We start from the raw sequence: 22,046 nt of genomic DNA on the forward strand, positions 1-22,046 counted from the left end.
GGGATTCACTGATGTTTAAGAAAAAACTTCTGTTGGTACCTCTCTCATGCAACTAGTGTTTCCACAAATGAAAGCTTTACTTAACATTAGAATCCCTTCAAATTAATTTGAAGTATTTGCTACAAATTTAGATGTTAGTACTTAACTTGATGTATCACTTCTACACATCCATTTTCAACTATTTATTCCCAGCTTCACCTGTAGAAATGCACCATAGGAAGCACTCCTTGTCCTAACACAGGTCATAGAAAGTTTTAGCACAGGTTAGTCTTTCTTAGATGCTGTAAGAAACCAGAGGACTTAGTTCTACAGAACTTACATTTCAGGAGACCCAATCACCCAGCTGCGGTCTCGACTCTTCAAGCCGCCGAGGCTGTCCAGTCGGTCATCTTTTTCTTCACTCAGACTCCGTTTAGTTGGCGGTGGAGTCTTCCTCTCTTCGTGGATGGAAAGACGTTCCATGCTGCTGTACACCTGCATAGAGCAAAAGATCCTTCTGTACAGAGGAAACAAACCTACATGGCTTTTTCTGATCAAGGGGCATAATCTCTTCTCTAAAGGGAAGATACATCCTGAAAGCATGAACAGCGTAGATGTGACATGCCCAAAGTGTGCCAGGGAGGAAAGGAAAAAAGGAGGCTTCAGAAACATTAAACACGCCTTTTACAACAGTACCTAACACCTCTCCTCTGAAAACAGCCCAGCACACCACAGAAACACTAAGACTTTTTGAAACTACTTTATTTTTGTTTTTAATGATTCTCAAATCTAAGAGGAGATATTGCTAAAGCAGGCTCCGTAAGTCTTGAAGGCTGGCATCTGGATTTTGAAATCTTACTACACAAATCCAATTCCATGATAGGCATCATGCTCATGACCCCATTTCATTATCATCAGTCTATCAGCATTGCCCCAAGCTTGTTTCAGAACAAAAAAGTCCTGCCCTCCTCAAGGAATCTACTATAATGCTGACAGCTTAATGAAAGTCCCTTTCTTGGTTTTACAGCCGTCTTTAAATAATTAAATGATTAAGCAAAAAAATCTATCCTTTTAAAACTACACTTGACTGTGGACCTAATTTACATAAGAAGAGATTAATGAAAATAATGTTATTAAAAATTCAGAGCATCAACAAGATAACTATTAATAAATCATATGGCTGAATTGTCAGACAAGAATTTCAAAATATAATGAGCCTTTTATGCCTCCCACATTACAAATGCTGTATAATTTTCCAGGTCTTAAAATAAATTCATTAAAAGTGAACTTTTTCTCTCTGTGGCAAAAACACTGAACCCTAAAGAAAAGCTTCAGTCTAACATAACAGATGAATAATACTCATGGTGAGAAAAGGCAGGAAAAAGAAACCCTTACGTACTCATGAGAACTTTTTCAAAACCCCAACTAATCCTCAGGTCCGATTTTAAACATACTTTTGGTGATGCAAATCAGGAGCAACTCTGTAACATTAATGGTAACTGTTACTTAAAGCACTGTAGTAGCCCAGCTGAGGACAAAGAAGAACAAACTGGTGCTTCAAAACTGACCTCAGTTGTGGAAATATGAAGAAACTATCAGAAAAAAATGAAGCATCTTTCACAGGGCCTTAGTAAAATTCCTACTCTCATCTCATTAAGAGGAGGAAAACACAATTCGTAGAGCAGGCTGACCTCAAAACAGCACTTATTCTCCCTTCTGCCCCTCCCCAAACGTATTTTATTTTATCTAAGCTAACAGTGCAGTACTGCTACTTTGAAATGTCCAGAATTTCTAGGACTCTATGAATTCCACCTTGTTATTTCAGATCGCCTGAGAAAGAATCGAACCCAGAAAGCACGGCTAGAGGGGACCTTCTCCGGGATTCCTGTCCGTTTCCCACCTCAGAGCAGAACCAGCTCTCTTGTAACACCTGAGATGTTTCTCCAACCTCTTCTTAAAAGTTGCCAGAGATAGAAATTCTGCTAATTCCCCAGGCAGCCCACGCCTGCCAGCGCTTAATTACTTCTCAACATTGGAAACTTTTCCTTACCACCTACCCTGTACCTCCTTTGTGCTCATCATTTCTTATCAGTTCTGGGTAGAACAGGAAGACCAATGTATTCCTTTCCTTCTGGCCCTTATGTATTTGGAAACACGTTAAGGTTTATGTTTTGTGGATCTCAGATCATTCTTGCTGCTTTCCTCTGGACTCTTTTACCGGTCCGTGTTTATTTTCAAGAACATTGCCCAGAACAGGACAAGAGTACCCCAGCTATGGCCCTCCTACTGCCAAGCAGATGGAAAGGATTTCTTCACTTGCCTTAAAGAAAATATTTGTGTTCTCCCACTACGGTAACTGCCTTCTTGCTTCAATGATTTGGCACATCTAACTCATGATGCACTATATGCCCAGATCCTTCTCTTTGAAATTGTCAACTGGCTTTTGCTCCTCAGGCTGTATTTGAGACAATGAACAACGGCGGAGGTGTAAACTTCACCTGTGCTCTTACTGCATGGGATCCCTTTGATTTTAGACCATTATTCCAAAAGGTCAGAATAAATTTTCATCCTAATAGCATCTTGTCACCTTCTGAAAGACCCTTTCAGAATGTTCAAAGCAAATACGCTTTGCACACTCCCTATGCCAGCATCCAAGTCATTGGTAAGCATCAAACTGTATCAGATGCAGGAGAGACTTCCACGGTACTCTGCATACTAGTGAAACATTAAGAAATATAAAATTTCATTCTCCAATTTTTCTGTCACTCACCTTCTAACAGGCCACAAACTATCACAGAGTAAACATTGTACACAGCTTTTTCTTTCCTCAGTGAATACTAAACACCATGCAATTCCCACGTATCATCTGCATGATTAAAATCTACCCCATACAAAGCAATGAAACTGCGTCCTCTCTAGATTTTTTCTTTCAATAAGGTAGCATGCTCCTACCTTGCTGAACCTTGGTGAGCATGAGGAAAACTGCCGAATTTCCACATGATCATCATCATTAGTGTCCTCCTCTTCTTCCGAATCCAGGTGTTGGTACCGTTCTGAACGGGCTGTGAACAAGATGTGGCACATTTCATCAGTTCAGGGGTACTGATAACTCTCACACCTCAAGCATTCCTACTTGTCTACTTACAAAGAACTTTGAGTTTTCATACACTGTGCAGGGTATTTTCCTTACCCTACAGCCAGTTTTGCTCATTTTGTACAATTAGCAGCGAAGAATACTTCCTTGCTACTGAATTTATCTTGTACCATCAGCTACATTAAATTTTAAAAGCAGCTGATACTCAGCAAGTGTCTAATCCTGCAGATCCTTCGTGGTAGGGGTATTTCTTCCCTACAGCAAAAAATCATATGGAAAAAACCACACAAACAATTCACTATCCCAATTTCCAATAAACAGTTTTTTGATTGTACGAAGTCTGTCCTAAATACATACATACAAGTCTTCTTTAAAAAATAAAAATATTTACCCCCCTCAAATATTTCCTCTTCTCCCTCCTACTAGAAAAAGGATTAGATTTTATGAAAGAAAATGGGCAAGCAGCCAATATACAAAGCTATTTTTTAATGCAAAATTTAAACTGCCTCCAAAGAGATTTTGTGCTTTGAGATTTGCAGCACTGGATTTCTAAGCCAGCCACATTGGATTTTGTGGGGTGGGCGTTAATAAGTTTGGCTACAGACAGCTGATAGCTATACTGAGCCAAATTTGCTGCACTGTATCAGCCAGAAAGCTACTTCTATAAATTCTAAAATTTTCTGCATTAGGGTTTATAACAGTAACGCCAACTCTTATCAGTGTCTATGTGAGCTATTTCCTGATGTTGAGAATTCCAGCCTTTATAAAGGACTCACATCAAAGTTACCCTGATAACCTGCTGAGCATGCCTGGGCACTTGGGGAGTTTGCCATCACTCCTACTTGACAGATGCACTGATTTACACCACTGAACACAATGTGATGCTTTTACCCACCAGAACCTGCTCACAGCTGCTGTCCTGCACCTCTCCCCATCACTAACCCAACTGAGTGACCGGAGCTCAATTTTCAACGTCCAGTAAGTCAAATGAGTGGTGGGAACACACCACACCTCAGTTTCTACATGTACGTTGTACCAAGGAAACCTCAACACATGCAAAACACACCTCTGCCTGCTCCGCGCAGCTCGGCTGAAATTGCTCTCTGCAGCAAGTACACGGAGATTTCTCAGTCCCTCTCTCTCTCCACCCTACCTCTCCATCCAACCCCAAACCTAAAAGCCTCGCCCCCAGACTGGAAGGGCAATATCTAAGCAAGATTGCTGTGCTGCGTCGTGTCCGAGGGGCTGGAGGCAGGCTGCTCTCTGCCTCCCTTCCCCGTGAGCAAAGCATGGGAACCGAGCAAAAATGTGCTTCATACAGAGTCAGCAAGTCCCATGGCCCTAGGAGAAGAATGGAAGAGATTCCATTGAGGTAGGGCAGAAACTTCCATAGCTCAGGGAACTGAAATAGCCCAGTATCATTCCGTGCTGCAGCTGGAGGAAGAGAAAGACCCCCCCTGACCAGCACAAGCCCTTTCTACCTGCTCAGCTCCCCAAGTCAAATGAGAAAAGCTAGGGAGCAGAGGCTCTGGGGACAGAGACCTCTCCATCCCTCACATGACACTCCTCCCTTTTCTCCCAAGAGCACTGACGCTGTCTGGTGCTTATCTGGAAATACCAGGAATCTTACATAGCACTGATACCACGGCAGTTCCCAGGCATTTATACACACCAGACAGGCACTTCATATCTCATTAGAGTTAGTAATACTAAAATAAGGTGATACACTTCCAGTGAAAATAGTTTAAATTACTTTAAATCTCGAAAGAATTTTCCCTACATACTTGTCTTCAAGGTTTAGGGTTTGTTTGTTTGGTTTTTTTAATAAAAAAAACTTATCGGCTGAAAATGGTCACTAGGGAAAGATAATATTGCTCAGAAACTCAAGGAAGTTGGATTTACCAGATGCTTTGGAAGACCTGTAATGAACCGGACCTAAGAACCACAGCACCTCTCACTGCAGGGCCACGGCTGGCAGGACCACGGGCACCAAAGGCCAGTTGACTTCAGCAGCGTTTTTTCATTCAAAATTCATTTGCTTTCAAAGAAACCTTACTTGGCTTTCGACAGAAACTTTTTAAAGCCATTTCCATCAAGTGTTTTATTTGATTTCTAACAATTACTTAACTCTAACAATTTCAAAAATTAAATATGCACAAAAAATATGATGCCGTTTAGGCTGAATCTTTAGTCTTACTGTCAAAATAGCTTGTGTCATCCTCAGATTCCAACTGTGGGATGAATTCAGCTTTCTGCCGAAGTAATCCATTCCAGTCCAAATTTTTAAAGAACCGATGCTGTTTCACTTCAAAGGCACTACCTGAAATAAGCATATTTTATTGCAGAGTATTTCTTTCAGCATTTGCGTAACAAGAAAAACAAACCCTAAAAATATCAAGAGCCTAACAGAATCTACCCAAACACATTTAAGTCACACATCTTCCAGAAATTTTGAGAAACAATTTATCCTTTTACCAAGGTGGTGATGCAGGATAAAATCTGAACAAGATTTCCCCCTTCCCACCTCCTCTTCCTGTTTAATGACAACACATGACTAAACTGGCTGGAAGACAGCATCTGCTGTTACATTCCACAGCAAGCTGCAAGTTAAGAACTAATTAACATCTTAATTTAAAATTTCCAGACTCTAAATACCACCTTGTCCATAGCTGAATAAAGAGAGCAAATTCAGCAAGGTACTTAGCATGTGAGTGGCTCCACTGTCATGAATAAACTCATTCATGTGCTTAAAACAAGGCAGGGGCTTACGAACCTTCCTGAATTAGTATCTTTTGTTATTAACCTCAGAAGCTTGGGTACCCAGAAGGAAAAACTAAAGATTATCTGTCTACTAGTATATGCATTTTTTTCCAAATTAAATTAATATTCATAAAAGATGCTACTGTCTTTTTATAAAAGAGAATAGCAGAGGAAAGGAGATAAAAGGTTTGCTGAGTGCCAGTGGCACTACAAGATGCCAAGTCGAACAGCAGTCTCAGCATTACATTATATAAGAAATCAAAAAAATCAGTCCATCAACTCATTTTATAAGGCAAGAAACTACATCTTTCCCATGACAGCAATATCTTTCAAGTACACGGATTTGAAGTAAAGAAGAACATGTGAAAACCATCTGATATCATAATTAATTCATGATCTATTCATCACCCTTGGTGCACATGAGTTAAGCCTGCTGAATACATGTGCCTTTTGGAATCAGTATATATATAGGTTTTTATTTTATCCTTAAAGTGTGGTTTCCAGTTGAAAATCCAGGATGAAATCAAACTAATCAAATCAATGAAACAGACAACCTGTGCTGTGAAGCTGCAGTGCTGCACAGATTATTTTAAAACAAGTGTAGCTAGAAACTGTTTATAGTTATTTGCTATCAGGAAATGAGAAGCATTGGGTTGTAAAACTTTGAATCTGACATTATAATACAAAAAGATTGAGATATGCCCATGACTTTGCCAAAAGGATTATCAGACTTTGTTGTCTATGTGGAGAATTATACAGTACAGGCCTCTAGGAACGGGAAAGTTTTCATTTATTTTGTTACACCCAGGAGTTCACATCCATGTAGGGGATTAAGCCCCTAGTTAAATAGAACTTTAAAGAAATCTGATTATACACTGTTCAAATGGAGACACAACCCTCAAGCCTTCAACGGAACAGCACAAATTTGAGAAGTTATGATGCCAAGCTGACGGTGCCCCTTTCTTGTTTCCCAAACAAGACAGTAATGCTTGTGTGACTCATGTACAATCTACACTAATTCTCAGAGCTTCATCACACCAGATTCACTGAACCCAGTACAAACTGTTTTCCAGCTCTAGGTGAGTATTTTTCAACATGGATGCGTGTGCATCACTGGCACAGTAGCTTCTTTTCCTGCTTCTGGCTACTACTGTCTTATGCACAAGGCTCTTACCTGTTCCCATTCTTTCCAGAGGATTCTGTCGGAGAAGCTTAGAAATGAGGTCCTGGGCATCTGGTGGCAGTGCATCATCACCTTCTGGCCAGGCAATTTCATCTGGGGACAAAGAAGAAACTTGACATTTTCTACCAACTTCACAACTAATTTGAATAACCATTCACATTCCTATACCGTAAAAAGCAGTGTTCAGTACTGCCCCAGAATCGTAAATACCTTGAATTCAGCAGCTTGCATACTTAATATAATTCAAGCATTGACATTTTCCAAAATGCATAAAATTCAGCGTCAGCTAAAGCTGCTGTCAATCCAAGCAGCACTTGTGGAGAAAAAAAGCATTAAGAACTCTATTAATAAAGTATGAAATGGGACTTCCATGACAATCCATAAACAATGACACTGTCAATACCGTGGCTGTATCTCGTGCCCGCACATTCCGTGCTCGTTATACTTGGAACAGAGAGAACAATTCACAGGTAACAATTTCATGCATCATATTTAATTCTTTGCTGAAATTTGCTTTTTACAAAGGACATTTGCCAAGTGTGTTAAAAAATTACTGTTTCAGAAAGCATTCCCAATAGGAAATGTTTTCACTGGCATATTCACTGAGAGAACACAAAGCAATCATTTGTCCAACTCCAAGCAGGAGATCGGTTTAAAAAGTCACAAGATGTGACGGTGCCGAGTACAAGAGCTTCAACATGTTTTGCTTAGAATTTCCTTCTTACTCCATTTATAAAACAATTATTAATTGACTGACACTTGCACCTACAGAAGCAATAACCAAACCCAGACTGGATTAGACCAGCTGGCGGCTGCACCTTTCATATCCTCCACCATTTAAGTTAAAAGACAGAACAGAAAAATCCTCAAATATTTTTCCCCAATCCCACAAGGATTTGCACTACTCCCACACTATGCATGACGGAACTATCTAGCAAGACATTCTGCAACTCAACAACTTTCCATAGCTGGAATCAGAAGAATGTTACTTTGACACAGAAAGATATGGATTTTAAAATTAAACCCCATTGTTTTATACCTAGTCCTTCCTGACTAAACTGCAGGTCCTCAGTATTTTCAAGGTTTTACTTCACAGCTCACCTTGAAACCCCTTCAGAGCCAGAACAGAAACATACCACTGATTACTTGTCCAAAGAGCTCTTCAGGTGTGTCCCCAAAGAAAGGAACGCAGCCAACTAGAAACTCATACAGAATCACTCCCATGGCCCACCAGTCCACGGGCTTCCCATAGCCCTGGCGCAGGATCACTTCTGGTGCAATGTATTCCGGAGTCCCACAGACCTCAAGAAGAACACAGAAGAAAGCCAAATTCACATCAGATCTTATTTTTGTCCGGTTTTTTTTTTTTTTTTTTCTTTTCTTCCTCAGAGCTTTACAAGAAAGTTACGAATGTTTTGCCACTAACCACTTCACGCTGTGAAATACTTCCACGGACCAAGAGTTTATATTTGAGGAACTCGTTACCTGCACAGAAATTGTATCACATGCTATGAAATGTTCCTAGTGTGGACACGCCAGCTAAGTAGTTCTTTGCTGCACATACAGTAAAGCATATGGGAAAAATGCATATTGTGTGTGTATAGGTCTGTCTGCTTGATGGATGTCTCCTGGCACAGCTATAGCTATCAGCAACTGAGTTTTGACAAACCTCTCACATCTCGGTGCTAGCAGAATTTAGTTTCACAGATGCAGAATTAGCAGCACAGCATGATTACACACTTCAGTATTTAAACTTGGGAGGTACAGCTGGCACAGACAGGGGCTAAGGAAATCACATTGGAAGATCTATGTTGCCTTGGGCTTAGAAGCAGCAACAATAACAATAGTTGCAAAAAATAAAACACTGCAAAGTGCAAGACCATGATCTAGTGACCAGAGAGAGTTCCTGCTAGAAAAGACATCATTACTCAGAAGCAAAGGAAGACAATACCGCAGGATGATTATGAGTTAACACTTGGCACAGCTAAAAAAGAAAATTCAGCTGCAATCCTAGGTATTTTCAGAAGAGAGAAGTATTTTTTAATCCCATTATACAAGACACTGATGAGCCTGCATCCAGAGCAATATAATTCCTGTCAACTATGCTCAGGAAATATCAATTCAAGCTGAAAGAGGTGCATGGAAGAGCTATTCATTCATCAAAGGAAAATCTATCTTGTTATCTAGAAGAATTTAGCTGGTTAAGCCTAGCAAATGAAGGCTAAAGAGAAAAGGGACCCTTAGCAAATATCATGGGGATAAAAATCAATGTTAAAGCCATCAGACAAAATTACAAGAATGTACAGGAACTTGCCATGAACTTTCTAAGCACCAGAAGGGGGAGACTGTGGAAAAACCTTCCAGCAAAATCTGTGTTATGCCCCCAGACCAACTTCTGTTCACACCTGCGCTGCTGCATAGGTCACACGTTCAATATCCTCAAATAAGAGATGAAGTGCATCACTCCAAAACAAGAAGTTGAAATAATAAACAATACCAATTTATGCACAAATATGAGAATGGACTTGTACCTCTTCCTCTCATTCTACAACGCGCAGCACACCATTGAGGCAGAGGGAGTGCTACAAATTCCAATTCTACCCCAAGCCAGAAACCTGCATCCGATCCCACCTCAACAGACAAAATCTCTCAGCTTACCTGCTTGTCCAGGAATTCCCTCGTATCCTTCTCAATGTGTCCCTCGTAAAGATTTGTTGTAAGGCTCATTAACCCAATCTTAGACAGTCCAAAGTCTGTTAGTTTAATGTGACCCATGGAAGTTATCAGGAGACTAGAAGAAAGAGAAGCAGCAAAATAATCCAACATTCAATTAATTCTTTCCCAAAAGCAATTGAAAAAAAAAAAGAACACCACAAGATAACGCTAAGCAAGTTCTCAGGGTTACGTCCCCACCTGGAAGGAACCTCCTATGCAACTGAATAGCACAGAGCAGCCAAGGCACCTAGAAATCAGACCGCCTTCTGCCATAATTTGTTATCAGTGTAGCAACAGCTTTGAGAAAGTATGTGAAGACATTCTTCCCACCTTTTCTCAGTGTTTATCTGGTTCTGCAACAGTAGCAAGAGACTCCACAAAATCTCTTACACGTCAGATCCCATTGAAGAGCTCTACTGCCTCTAGCCCCTACGTACTCTTGCCTATGGAGAAAGCCCCTGAAGAACTGTCTCTCCCTTCAGCTTCTCAAGAGCTAAACACTTACTTATCAGGTTTTAGGTCACGGTGAACAATCCCGTAATTGTGTAGGTACTCCAACGCCAGAACAGTCTCGGCAAAATACATCCTCGCCATATCAACAGGTAGGGCACCAATGTTCTTGAGAAGCGTAGCACAATCACCTCCTTGAAAAAAGGTTGCAATTATGGCACAGTGAAATGGCACATACCAGTAAGAACAGCTATGGGTCTACAACACTAGACTACAGTAAGTTTCCTAAAGGCTGTCTCTCTCAACCCTGTTAGCCTGAATTCTAAAGCTCTCTCTACACTCTGCCTTGAGCTTCAAATAAATATTAAAATCTTAGGAAAATTAAGATCCATGTATGTTGGGCATGTTTCCTCAAGAACTGTATGGATGCTGTTTCTGAACTGTAAGCATGCCTTTAAGAAAGGGCAATTCGTGACTTTTTGGCCTTTCTATAGATTTCTCTGCTTTCCATCACTAAGACACATACTACTTCGATACACAAGCTTCTTAAAATAGTAAGTAAACACCTCTACAACTATGAAATGGCTCTCTCTAGACATGGAGAGGCAGCCATGCCTTTGGACACAGCGGTATGCATGAAGGTAAGTCTGTGGGCCCCTGATTCAAGCTTCTAAGGAAAACTGGCCACACGTTTCATGTAACCTTCATCTCTGCTTGTAAATAGGAATTAACATTAAAATTTCTTATGCCAATACATCTGTTTTCATTCCACTAATTTATCTGAAAGAACAATGATACAATAACTATAAGCTTATTTCTCATAAACGTTCAGCCAAGCAAGACAGGCGTAAGAAATTGATCCATCAGTGGAAATATATTGCTTACAACAAGATGAAGATACAGCGATAAAATAAAACCAAATAATATTTCAAAGAATAAGCAAAACAAAGAAAAAAAAATCCCAGCATAAAATACCACTGCATTTTTAAAAAGGCTGCTCAAGAACAAAGACTGTGTTGCTCAGTGATGTTTCTTAACTGTCTTTTTCTAACTGTAATGCCAAGTTGCAGTTAGCATGCTAAGCATGCTCTAGCCATGCCATCCTATAGAAGAGCAGGAGGATTTCTGTCCAGTGAGGACTGGAAAGTTCAAGATGACCTCTGACCCCCGCAGTTTTCTACATGTGGCTTTACCTTTCCTCAGCTCCACTGTAATCCTGTTGTGTCAAGTCACAGGGATTCACAAACAGGGCGTCTCCTTAAACTAAACCGGTGCTGGAATGACTCATTTCTCCGGCTCAGCCCAAGCTGTCCGCACGCTCCCCTCTAAAAGGGCATCATCACCCCCCTGCAACAGCAGGGCTGACTAAGCTCACTTTCGGTGAAGGGCTAGCACACACGAGATGGTCTTCCCGTTTATTGTGTTCAGAGCAGCGCACTCATCAGCCTTACGCCCGAAGCACACGTAAATCAGTCGGTAATGTCATCCTTTACGAGGAGACACACTGCACAGGCAACCCATTCATCCTCTCTCAGGTCCCTTTGCAGGTGTAGATAACGGCAGCCGTACCTTCCACATACTCCATAACCATGCACAGGTGGCGCTTGGTCTCAAAGGAGCAGAACATGCTGACCACAAAGGGGTTCTCAGCAAACGTCAAGATGTCTCTCTCCACAAAAGCCTGCTGAATCTGGTTTCTCAAAATTAGGTTTTGTTTGTTGATCTTCTTCATGGCAAATCGTTGACGGGTGGTCTTGTGTCGCACCAAATACACTGCTCTAGAAAACCACATAGCAAGAGGAAAAGTTCCATTTTATGTTTAAACTGGGTGTTTTTTTTGGTTTTGTTTTGGTTTTTGGTTTCTTGGGTTTTTTTTAAACAGTGATGGTAACTGTTTTGATGGAGCCTGACAGACTTATCTGTGACTCCGTAAAATCCCATCTCAGTGCCAAGCTCCTCTAGAAAAGAAAGAACCCCGTGACGCTCCCTTCCAAAAGCTACTCTGCCTTCTTGAATTAAGCAGCATTTTTTCTGATGTGACTAACAAGGAGATATTTCAGACACAAATGTCATGAACCTCCTTAAGTGTCATTGCATAGGCACGTATTTTTCACCACTACAGTCACCATTTCACTTAAAAAACTGTCCAAAACACATGGAATCACCAGTTTATTTCCAAGCTCCATAAAATTAATTTGACACAAAACTGTCACCAGGGATTTCCTTCAGTAAAGTATCTCTTACATTTCTATCACTTGCAGATCATTAGATTCCTGCACATTAATAATACAGTTTGCAAATAAAATTTTCATCCGGTTTGCCTGCCTTATTGAATCAGTACTTGTTTCCTTTTCTCTGGAGTATATTACATTTAAGAAGGTATTGTGTCCCACCAGCAGTTGACTATAAAATACACCCCGGATAATGACAGATACGAGTAACAGCAAAACTACTCTCTCTCCCCTTTTTACAAAGTTTCATTTAAATCATGGGGCCTGTGCAGAAATAGGAATGAAAAGACATAAAATCTTCTTGTCTAATAATATGGTATGCCCTATTGTGTCTTCACTGAACAAAAAATACGCTTACATTTGTTCCACGTACAACTTTTAAAAAAATGAATTGCTGTTAACTAAGAACCCACTTCAACAAAACACTCAAGCACATGCTCAAGTTTTGCTGTTATGACCTACTAAATATCACTACTTTTCAGTTATAGCCTAAATGACTTCACTGGTAAGGATTTATGAACTGCAAAGAGTCAAGAACCATCTTTAAATTTCTGGAGAGGTTTGTACGAATGGTTGAAATTTTAACTGACTGACTTAATTCCAAATTCTTCAGTAGATAATAAAATCCAGTAGTATTTTTGCTGTATTACTTCTCACAGTGGATTTGCCCCAATGTAATTTTAGCATTTCTTTTAGTATTTCAAATGCTTGCAAACAGCCACATGTTACATATTTAATCTGAATACATGGAAGAATAGAAAAGCATAAACAGCTTCTCTCTCAGTATTTTGCAGTTTTAATGAATCATCAATAATATGTGCAACTACAGAATTTTACTCTCACTCACTGAGCCTTTAAACAAATGCAAATCACAGGAATTAACCAGACAGCATGGAAGGAAACACAGACTGCTTTGATAAGCAATAAGGAAATAGGTGCAAAATAATTTTCTTGGACTCACGGAACTGCATTTTTTTTACTTAGGAAATCTCCAACAAAGTAAGTGACAATATTTTCCCCAGGGACAATGTTCAGGGGAAATGTTTTAGTCATCTCAAGCTAAGGTACTCAGGTGTCTACATTTTACCTACCTGCCATAAAGAAATGGTGCAGAAACAGTTATTTCCAAGCCTGGAAAAACAGGCTTGAGGTCACAGATAGGAAGGGCTTCAGAAAACTTGCACCACAGAAGTATTAGGAATAACCTATTCTGAAAGCTTTAATGTAAGACAACTGATTTTTACAAAAGGTCTCCGAGCTAGAAGCTGTGTGTCAGTTCAGTGCAATGTAAGTACCAAGAACTATGTCCAGGTACAGGGGCTATTGCCTAAGAGACCCCAAGAACATGCAAGAAATGGCATCTCCCAGAAGAATGTAGAAGAATCCTAAGTGTGGAACCTCTGTAAGACCCAAGCAAAATTCAGTTATGCTTTGGACCCAACAAAACCCAGTCATTCACCAAACTTTGCTATAGTCCCTTGCTAGGTAGGACAATAACATATTTTCTTCTAAATCGAAGTCTAAAAGCCTTACCCATAAGCACCATTACTGATCAGTTTAATAGTTTCAAACTCTTCTTCAGATGGAGTTTTCTTTGACTGGACAGAGGCCCCACGACTCTGGGGAAAGACGACAAGAAAATGGAAATCAGGACCTGGAATGACTTAATGCTGTACTTCAGTTTTTTGTCCTTATCTTTTTTAAGCAGCATTTATCCCAAATCAATCTGTTTCTAGACTCTGGAGTCCTCAGCTTTAGAATAACTGTCTAGGACGTACAACTCTTGCAGATTCCCTCCACAAATATTAGCACAGAAAGCCAGTGGACTGTAAGAGTCAGGCCTTTCCTCAACATTACATTTAAAAAAACCTCAATAAATTAAACAACTAAGGATCTTTGAAACCTAGCAAGTTACGTAATTAGTTTTTCCAGTGGTCTGTTACTAAAGTAAACTCTCTTCCATACACATCACATTTTACAAATGCAGATATAAATAATTTCTCCAGATGATTTTTGTTTGCAACTCTAAAAAAAAAAAAAAAAAAAAATCCACAAAACTTGATAATGCCTGTTTGCAGCTTTTAAGCATTTCACCACCCCAGTACAGAGATTACCACATTTTTAAGAGTGTATACTTAACACTGCTTTTAAATGTCAGCACTTTTTTCTTTTTTTAATTGAAATCACTCTGCATTATAATTAATACTTTACTGTAGACTACCTCTTTCCAGAGGAAAAAAGCAGTAGACAGTGAGTGTATTACTGCTTTACCTCGACTGAATCATCTGTCTCAGGAGTGTCTGGGCTGTCATAGCTATTCAGCTGGGCCATTTCTGAAAAGAAAGAGGAAAGATTACTCCTAATGATCTCAATCAAACACTATTCTCTTTGTTTATACAAGACAAACAGGAGTGTAATAGGTGGATGTGGAAGGACATTTTTCCCTTCCGTAAGAAGTCACCCCAATTATACAGTGATAACCTTTAACATATTGCAAGCTGTAGGCAGTATTTTATATAAACCAAGGATATAATTAATTGTTCTAATTTCAGCCTGACTTATTCTGGATGGTTTCTACAATCAGTAAAAGCAATAAATGCATGTTTGGGGAAACTGCTGTCTAGTCAATATTAAAACCTATTCCATGCATATATGTCTGCATATAGCCTGGCGGCATCTCTGTACTCCAGAAGAGAAAAAAAAAAAAAGCATTACATTCCAAACCACCTCCCTCCATCAAATGTGTCTGATTCTGCAAACTGCTGAGCAGCAGCAAACTCGGAGGAAGTCAGCTAGTTTAGGCTACTCAGCTGTCTTAGGAGATGCTACAAACTTTGCAAACCAAAATCCTACATTAACTACTAGTCTCTAAATAGACATCATTGACATTTCTGGGTGCCCTCCTTACAGAAAGGAAATAAGGCATCTTGACATCTCCACACATTTCTAAAGAAAATTTGACTTTAGTAAGGGGAATTAGTGATGGAAAGGTTCTCTCCCATGACAGGGATCAAAGGAAATTTTCCTTTAATGTCAGATTTCAACAAATGCTATTAAATTGCATTTAGCAATCTTTGGTAGAAATTTTCCTGAAGAGCTCTTCACTTGAAGTCAACCTGTCACTGTCATTTCAGTAAACACCACAGAAGTTAAACTAGTCCTATCCAGACTACTAATTTATGCTAAAATTATGCTCTCCTGAGAAAACAAAAAGTACGGTTCAATCACTGAAATATTCCGCAGTAACCTCCAGTCTCTGTCACACTTTTTATTGTTGCTGAGCAAGCCATGCATGCTTGTAGAACTTGTCATAGGAGAAGAGATTCAGCTAGCAAAGCACCAGGCAGAAATATTAACTCACAAATTCCAAAGTTAGCATCTTCTGGCCCTCTGCACGTTTACAGCATATTCAATTTACCATATGCAATTCTGGCACCTAGCAGAAAGGCTGTTACTGTCTTCTAAAGCATTACTCTGGTTTCACTGCTATGCAAGATGTAAAAATACAATCCCATCTCCACCTAAAAATTTATACTACTCGTGGTTTCTCATGGAAAATCACAACAAATACACTTTTTCTCAGAGAGGACAATAACGTGGGATGACAGGATACTTTCCAACCAGGCCACCAGCAGGCAGGCAGATCAGAAGAATAATGGGTAAATTTACTTTTACTGTCCAACAGCACAGAGAAAACAATTAAATCATAAAGCCATTTTCTAACATCGTTTCAGCTATAATACAGGGAGACATTAATAACATCGTAAGTAAAGAACTGTCATTGTTGACGTGCAATTCTTACCCCCACCAACAGTCCTTTGAGACGTGGGGCTGGAAAGGACAGTCTAGAATGTGACAACAAACAGAAAAATAAGGAAACGTGGCCTAGAAATTAAACCAATACAATAAAAGCTTCCTTGAGCTATGTAGTGACCAGGGGATCTGGTTATCCTTTCAGCAGTCTGGAGAGTACAAAACAAGAGTTCTCACCCTCCAGGGGATCCCTGGTGAGTCCCAGCTGGCTGATAATATAACGAGGAATGTCACATTTAATTCCTTGCCCTTCCTTGGCATGGCCTTCTGCAGCTTCTAACAAATGGTAGAACTCTTCAGGATCAAACTCCTGCAGCAAGGTGGTGTGAGACAGACAGAGAGGCAAACGATTCAGCTTTAGAATTACAAAAGGTTTCTCCCCCATGTAGGAGATTCCTCAGAAACATCCAAAGTTAATTCTGGCCTCAGCAGTGATGCAAAACATTGGCAGTTACAACAAGCAAGTCAATGTATTCCACTCTGCTCTGCAAAAACGACAGATGTTTACGGCCTGCTGGATGTCCACTGGCTTAGATCTGCAAAATGAAACAGGATAAGGACTGTAGGAACCTTTTATGCACCAAAACTGGACTATCAGATAATACGGTCATGATAATCAAAGCATCAGTGTGGACACACTTCCCAATTTCGTCACATTGAAACGTGCCAGGGAAAGGTCTGCGATGAGATGGAGGCGCCTTCTGCCACCTCTGTCTGACAGGTGAGTTAAGCTAGTATAAACCTCTCCTGCTTTCAAATGTCAGTGCTGATCAAACCATACTCCCACAAACAATTCTGTAACTGTCCCAACCTTCACAATTGCTAATAAAATTATTAAGAAAACAGCAACTGCTATTTTATCAGCAATGATTTCACCTTCTATATAAGAAATACTGCTGCAGTATTTTTTGTACTATACAGTACAGACTCATCTTACCAACTCAGTCTTGGTGTATGTGACCTCTAAGGCAAGAAAAGGCTATAAGAAGGTGTGACTCTTTTACTAGACCAACAGATAGAGTTGGAAATAAAAGGCAAACTTTTGGCAGCAGGAGCACTCTGCTTAGAAGCAAGTTCACTAGTTAAAGTTAACTCTCCCCTACAAACCTCATTGTTGAGCAGCAATGAGCTGCTTTGCCAAGACCCTTCAAAAATTTTCTAGTGAAATGGGAGGATAAAAGGGGAAGAGTTACAGCATACAGTTGCGAGGGCATCAGGAAGGAACTGATGTGAGTGTGGTCAGCAGCACAAGAGGAAAGAGAGCACAGAACTGCAAACAAGAAAAAGAAACGGGAGGTTGTGATGATGTAAAGATACTCGAATAGTTAGAGAAACAGCGAAAAGACACGCTTGTTCTTGATTGCTCTAAGCAATGCTGCTTGGATACATGCTGCCTGTCACCAAAGACAGCAACAATGCAAGAAACAAAGTTCCTTCCTAACTCCTCTGGAAAAGGATAATCAGCTGTCTCAGAACTGGCAGAGAGCAGGAGCCAGACCAGAGAGGGCCACAGGAGAAAGATGGTCAACAGACTGCAGTGTAATACAGACAGTGGGGTGAAAGGAAAGGTCGAGTCAAGGAAGGATTCTTCAAGATATAATGGGAGGTCATTCGTTGGAGAGTCAAGGACAAGGAAAAAAAAACATAATCTGATGACAAAAAATTCAAACATACAAAAAATTAAGAAATTAAATAAATTCTAGTTCTGTGTTCTTTTGAGTAGGTTTATTTAATCATTTGAATACAGAAGAATGATCCCTTCTAAGGGGACACAGGTGCTATAGAAGAAAAAATTGAAAAAAGAATGAATTACATACTTTTTTGCCAAAGATGGTTTCACTGATGCACAAAACTTTATTATTTTCTTGAAGCCCCAGAGACTCAGTCCGTAAATACACTTTTCACAGTCCAACAGGTAAATACAAAGACTGAAGCCAAATACCTGAAGTTTAAAATACTTAAATGCCTTCACCCCTATTAAAACAATCACAACCATCAAAACTACTGCCTATATGGCCAGTTATTTCATTTACAAGGAAGAAACAACAATGAGCTGTGTTACTAAAATTAACCTTCATATTAAAATATTAGAAAAACTGTTCATAAATTCACAAAAAGTTGAAGCTAAAGGTAAATTACAAAAAAGAAAATGTTAAAAAATAAAAAGAAAATGTAGTTTTAAAGCTATTTAAATTGTTTACTACCCATTACTATACTACTTTTTCTTTTATGGGATAAAAGGAACATTAATATTTGACTCTTCATGTCAGTAGAATAAAATATATTTGGGAAAAAAAGTTAGAAAGGAAATACAGGTTAAAAAACCAGGGAAGACAGATTTATACAGATATATATCTTTAAATATACAGATCTCAGTATTATTTTTATACTTTGAAGGCTAGCCACTTCATTGTCAAGGTTGTCACTACATGCTTTGGAGTTCATTAGTCATCTCAATTACTTTACTGCCTCCACCTGCTCCCACTCACTTTGCAGAACATCAGGTGCAGAAGACAGCGGAGGAACCTGGAGACCTACTGATCTGCAGCCAAATGCTGGTTTGAGTTTGGAACTGCTTGCAGGTATAGAGGTGAATTCACAGAAGTTACACATTTAACTGAGGTTTCAAGTTTTTCTAGATGGTGTCTTACTAGCAGAGCATATGCAAGTATAAATGACAACGGTGAATGCAGACTCCTTCTCCACTGTAAATACAAAATATTTTTGGAGTTGCATGACTTCAGGACACAGGGACCAATATCATTGGGATGGCCTAAACAATTTTCACCATTTTCTAGAATTAAATAAAAAAAAATACACTATTATTAGTCAGGGTAAATTGTTGAAAAAGTAATGAGACTTGCTTTTCCATGTCTTCCAATAGCATCAAATAGGATTTCAAACCCAGGCTTCCAAATCTGCTTGGATCTCTCACTGGCCTATCCCTCTGTGCGTCCACAGTGGAAAACCTGACACCAGGTTTCTCCGCAATTGCTGGATCTATGGTCAGAGTTTGAGTCCAAGAGCCCAGACACCATTTATAAATGGAAGGGAACTTCCTCCTTAGTGACAGCTCTTTCTTAGCGTGGCTCTCCAGGTACCGTACGCACACCATACGTTTATGGGCTCTCTTCTGTAGCTACTAACTACATGAGGAAAATCGGTGGCATCAATTAGCATGAAATGTTTTCAACAGCTACACCTGGCCCCTCAGCCATAAACTTTATACTAGAATATAATTCAGCTGCTGTTGCAGCTGACAGTCCATTGGAAAGATACTTCAATATTAAACCAAAAGACTGAACTTTTAAATATTGTTCTATTTTTCATCAATGTCTTAATGAGAATTTAAAGCTTTCTCTTGAAGGCTTTGTGTTCCTTATCTCCTCAAACACACTCCAGACTCTTTAGATCACACACACACTCTCCCAAAGACCAAACCTACCAGGCATTCAAGCAGCCGAGCTGGTCGTGCAATGATAATCATCAGCTTCTTCACAAGCTGGGTAACGAAGGCAACCTCGGAGCTCTCTGATCGCTCGTGGGCCTGTGGAGAGGAGAACATCACATTATGGTCCTAGCAGTGACCTCTTCATTTTTACATGTCAGATGCTGAATGCAGAGCAATCACCAGCTCAGTAACCATAACTCGGCAGCAAAGGCGTGACTGCGTCAGGGCAGGCAATGATCTCAGCTCATTCAAGGATGCCAAGTTACATAGAGCTTTTCCATTACAACTGACTCCTTTTATCATGCAAGAGATATTTCAGAGTCTCTATTTGCATTATATCACCTCTCAGTTATATTAGACATGATGTGTTTTTATTTTATTTTAAAAATGAAAAAAGGATTACTGATCTTTTCAGTTTTACCTTCCACATGATACTGATGTCTCGGTAACTACTAACAGCCACACATATTTCTAGACTTTCAGCTAGAATTAGAACTACTTCTGTTCATCATCAAAAAAGACTAAACTTTAGTTTATCTTTATTTAGTTTTATAAATCCTGCTGAACAACTACAGCATTGTATTGTATGCCAGGTAGGACCAAGCAGACAAGCAAAGCAAAGAGCATACAGAAACCTAATTCACAGAATTTCTTTTTCTTCTTGTCCACTCCCTTTACCGGATTTCAGTATAAATTCAAGGCTTAGTTTCAAGGTATGTGTATGGCGGCGTTTTTATAACAATAAACACACTAAAGCAATAATATTAAAAAGCCTCACCAAACCAACCCAAAGACAAATTTGAATACAAACCCACACACCAGTCACTCTTGCTCAAGCACACAATGGTTACATTATGAGTCCTGAAGCACAAATAAAATAGTATTTCATTGCACGGTGATAAAAAGATGGCTCCAATGACATGTAGAAACTCTGAAACAAAGTATAGCTATTTTTTCCCCAAGGTCTAAAAATGAGGCGTTAGCATAGCCACAAATAAAAAGTCCAGAACTTAAGCAATGAGCTTATGCTGTCCATGAGCCAGTTGCTTATAGGACTGCTGTTTTATCAACAAGGATGCAAACAACAATAAACTACGATGTTCATTTAGCATTGTTCATTATCACCAGCTAAGACGACGACATATATGGGTGAGAAGTCAAATCACACTGGTGATCACCTAAAAGAACAATCAAAACACAGGGAAGCAGACATTCAAAGCTAGAAACATACAGGCAGCATTTTAAACAATATATCCCTGATATTTTGTTACCAAACCAAAAAAAAAATATTAGAATGTTCATTACTTCTCATTTTGATACAGGTCAGAATAAGAAATGTTGATCGTCTACTTCAGCACTGATAAGTTAGGGCTTGAATTTTAACCTTGAAGAAAACAATGCACCTGCTAGTTCATCATCTAAAAGCAGTATCAAAGATACTTCCCGGCTACAGACCCTTAAAAAGATTATTTTGGAAGCACTGACATAAGTTGTGATTTTCTTCTTTCTAACTATAAGGTATTTTCTCATTATAAACCAGAAAATAATCAAAATTAACATGATTAGTATTCACTCTGTGTCCCCTAATGCATTATGCAAACTTGTAAGTTAAAATATGAATTCTAGAAAAAAACTGAATGCTTTCATATTTGAAAAGCCATTCCTGATCACCAGGGGCTAGCTGTGTTGAAATGAATAAATAAAACATCAACAACTTTGTATTATTTGATACATGAGCCATGCAATTGGAAAGTCCTTTTCCCTCCTACATAAGTTATATTATGTAAAAAATACAATATAATACATGTAATTCATCATTTTGCATCCATTTATACTGTTAAAGCAAACTATTTTTTTTAAATCAAGTCCTTTTGCTTTCTCCTTTTCTTATCTATGACAACTTAGGCAAAATCATTTAAAAACGCAACTAATTTAATCAGGCGTCTGTTTTGAAAAGAAAAAGCTAGACCATGACTGCCAAAGGACACAGAAAAGAAAAAGGAAGAAAAGAGGATTACAAAAATCAAACACAACTTGTAACAGCCACTCAGCCATCATCTCTGCACAGCGCTGCTCTTCCAAGATCCTCAATAAAACTGCCTCTTCTTGTTTCCTTCTCATGCAGGACAGCCCGGACATGCCTACAGATGTTTTGTTTAGAATCTGTCCCGAGGACAGTCTCTGGGAACCAGAGGGTTATATAGCCAGGCGCTGCCTGCTGCTTCCATGTGCCGTGGTACAAGGCGTGCCATCTAATCCGCAGTTCCCAATGACGGCAGGGTGGTCTGAAGGTTGCTGGTGGCATCTCAGGGTTTCCCCCCCTCCGCCTCCCAAGGGGAGGAGGGAGAAGCTGTAGGGGTTGTGGGTAGA

General features: G+C 39.5%; 1 protein-coding gene across 14 annotated transcripts in view; it reads right to left on the reverse strand.

Annotated features, from left to right (window-relative positions):
- The window catches only part of MAST2 (microtubule associated serine/threonine kinase 2), a 194,264-nt gene that overhangs the window by 15,978 nt on the left and 156,240 nt on the right, over nt 1–22,046 (reverse strand). For all 14 annotated transcript variants that reach the window (XM_080406092.1, XM_080406088.1, XM_080406082.1 and 11 more), the window contains 12 exons: nt 19,671–19,772; nt 16,403–16,535; nt 14,684–14,745; nt 13,946–14,031; nt 11,751–11,959; nt 10,237–10,375; nt 9,675–9,807; nt 8,153–8,318; nt 7,008–7,109; nt 5,271–5,393; nt 2,932–3,041; nt 320–474 (listed from right to left, as the gene is read on the reverse strand). In XM_080406092.1, coding sequence (XP_080262218.1) covers nt 320–474; nt 2,932–3,041; nt 5,271–5,393; nt 7,008–7,109; nt 8,153–8,318; nt 9,675–9,807; nt 10,237–10,375; nt 11,751–11,959; nt 13,946–14,031; nt 14,684–14,745; nt 16,403–16,535; nt 19,671–19,772 — 1,520 coding nt within the window. The remainder of the gene's footprint in view (nt 1–319; nt 475–2,931; nt 3,042–5,270; nt 5,394–7,007; nt 7,110–8,152; nt 8,319–9,674; nt 9,808–10,236; nt 10,376–11,750; nt 11,960–13,945; nt 14,032–14,683; nt 14,746–16,402; nt 16,536–19,670; nt 19,773–22,046) is intronic.

Source organism: Falco punctatus (genome assembly GCF_963210335.1).
Source record: "Falco punctatus genome assembly, chromosome: 11".
Lineage (NCBI taxonomy): Eukaryota > Metazoa > Chordata > Aves > Falconiformes > Falconidae > Falco > Falco punctatus.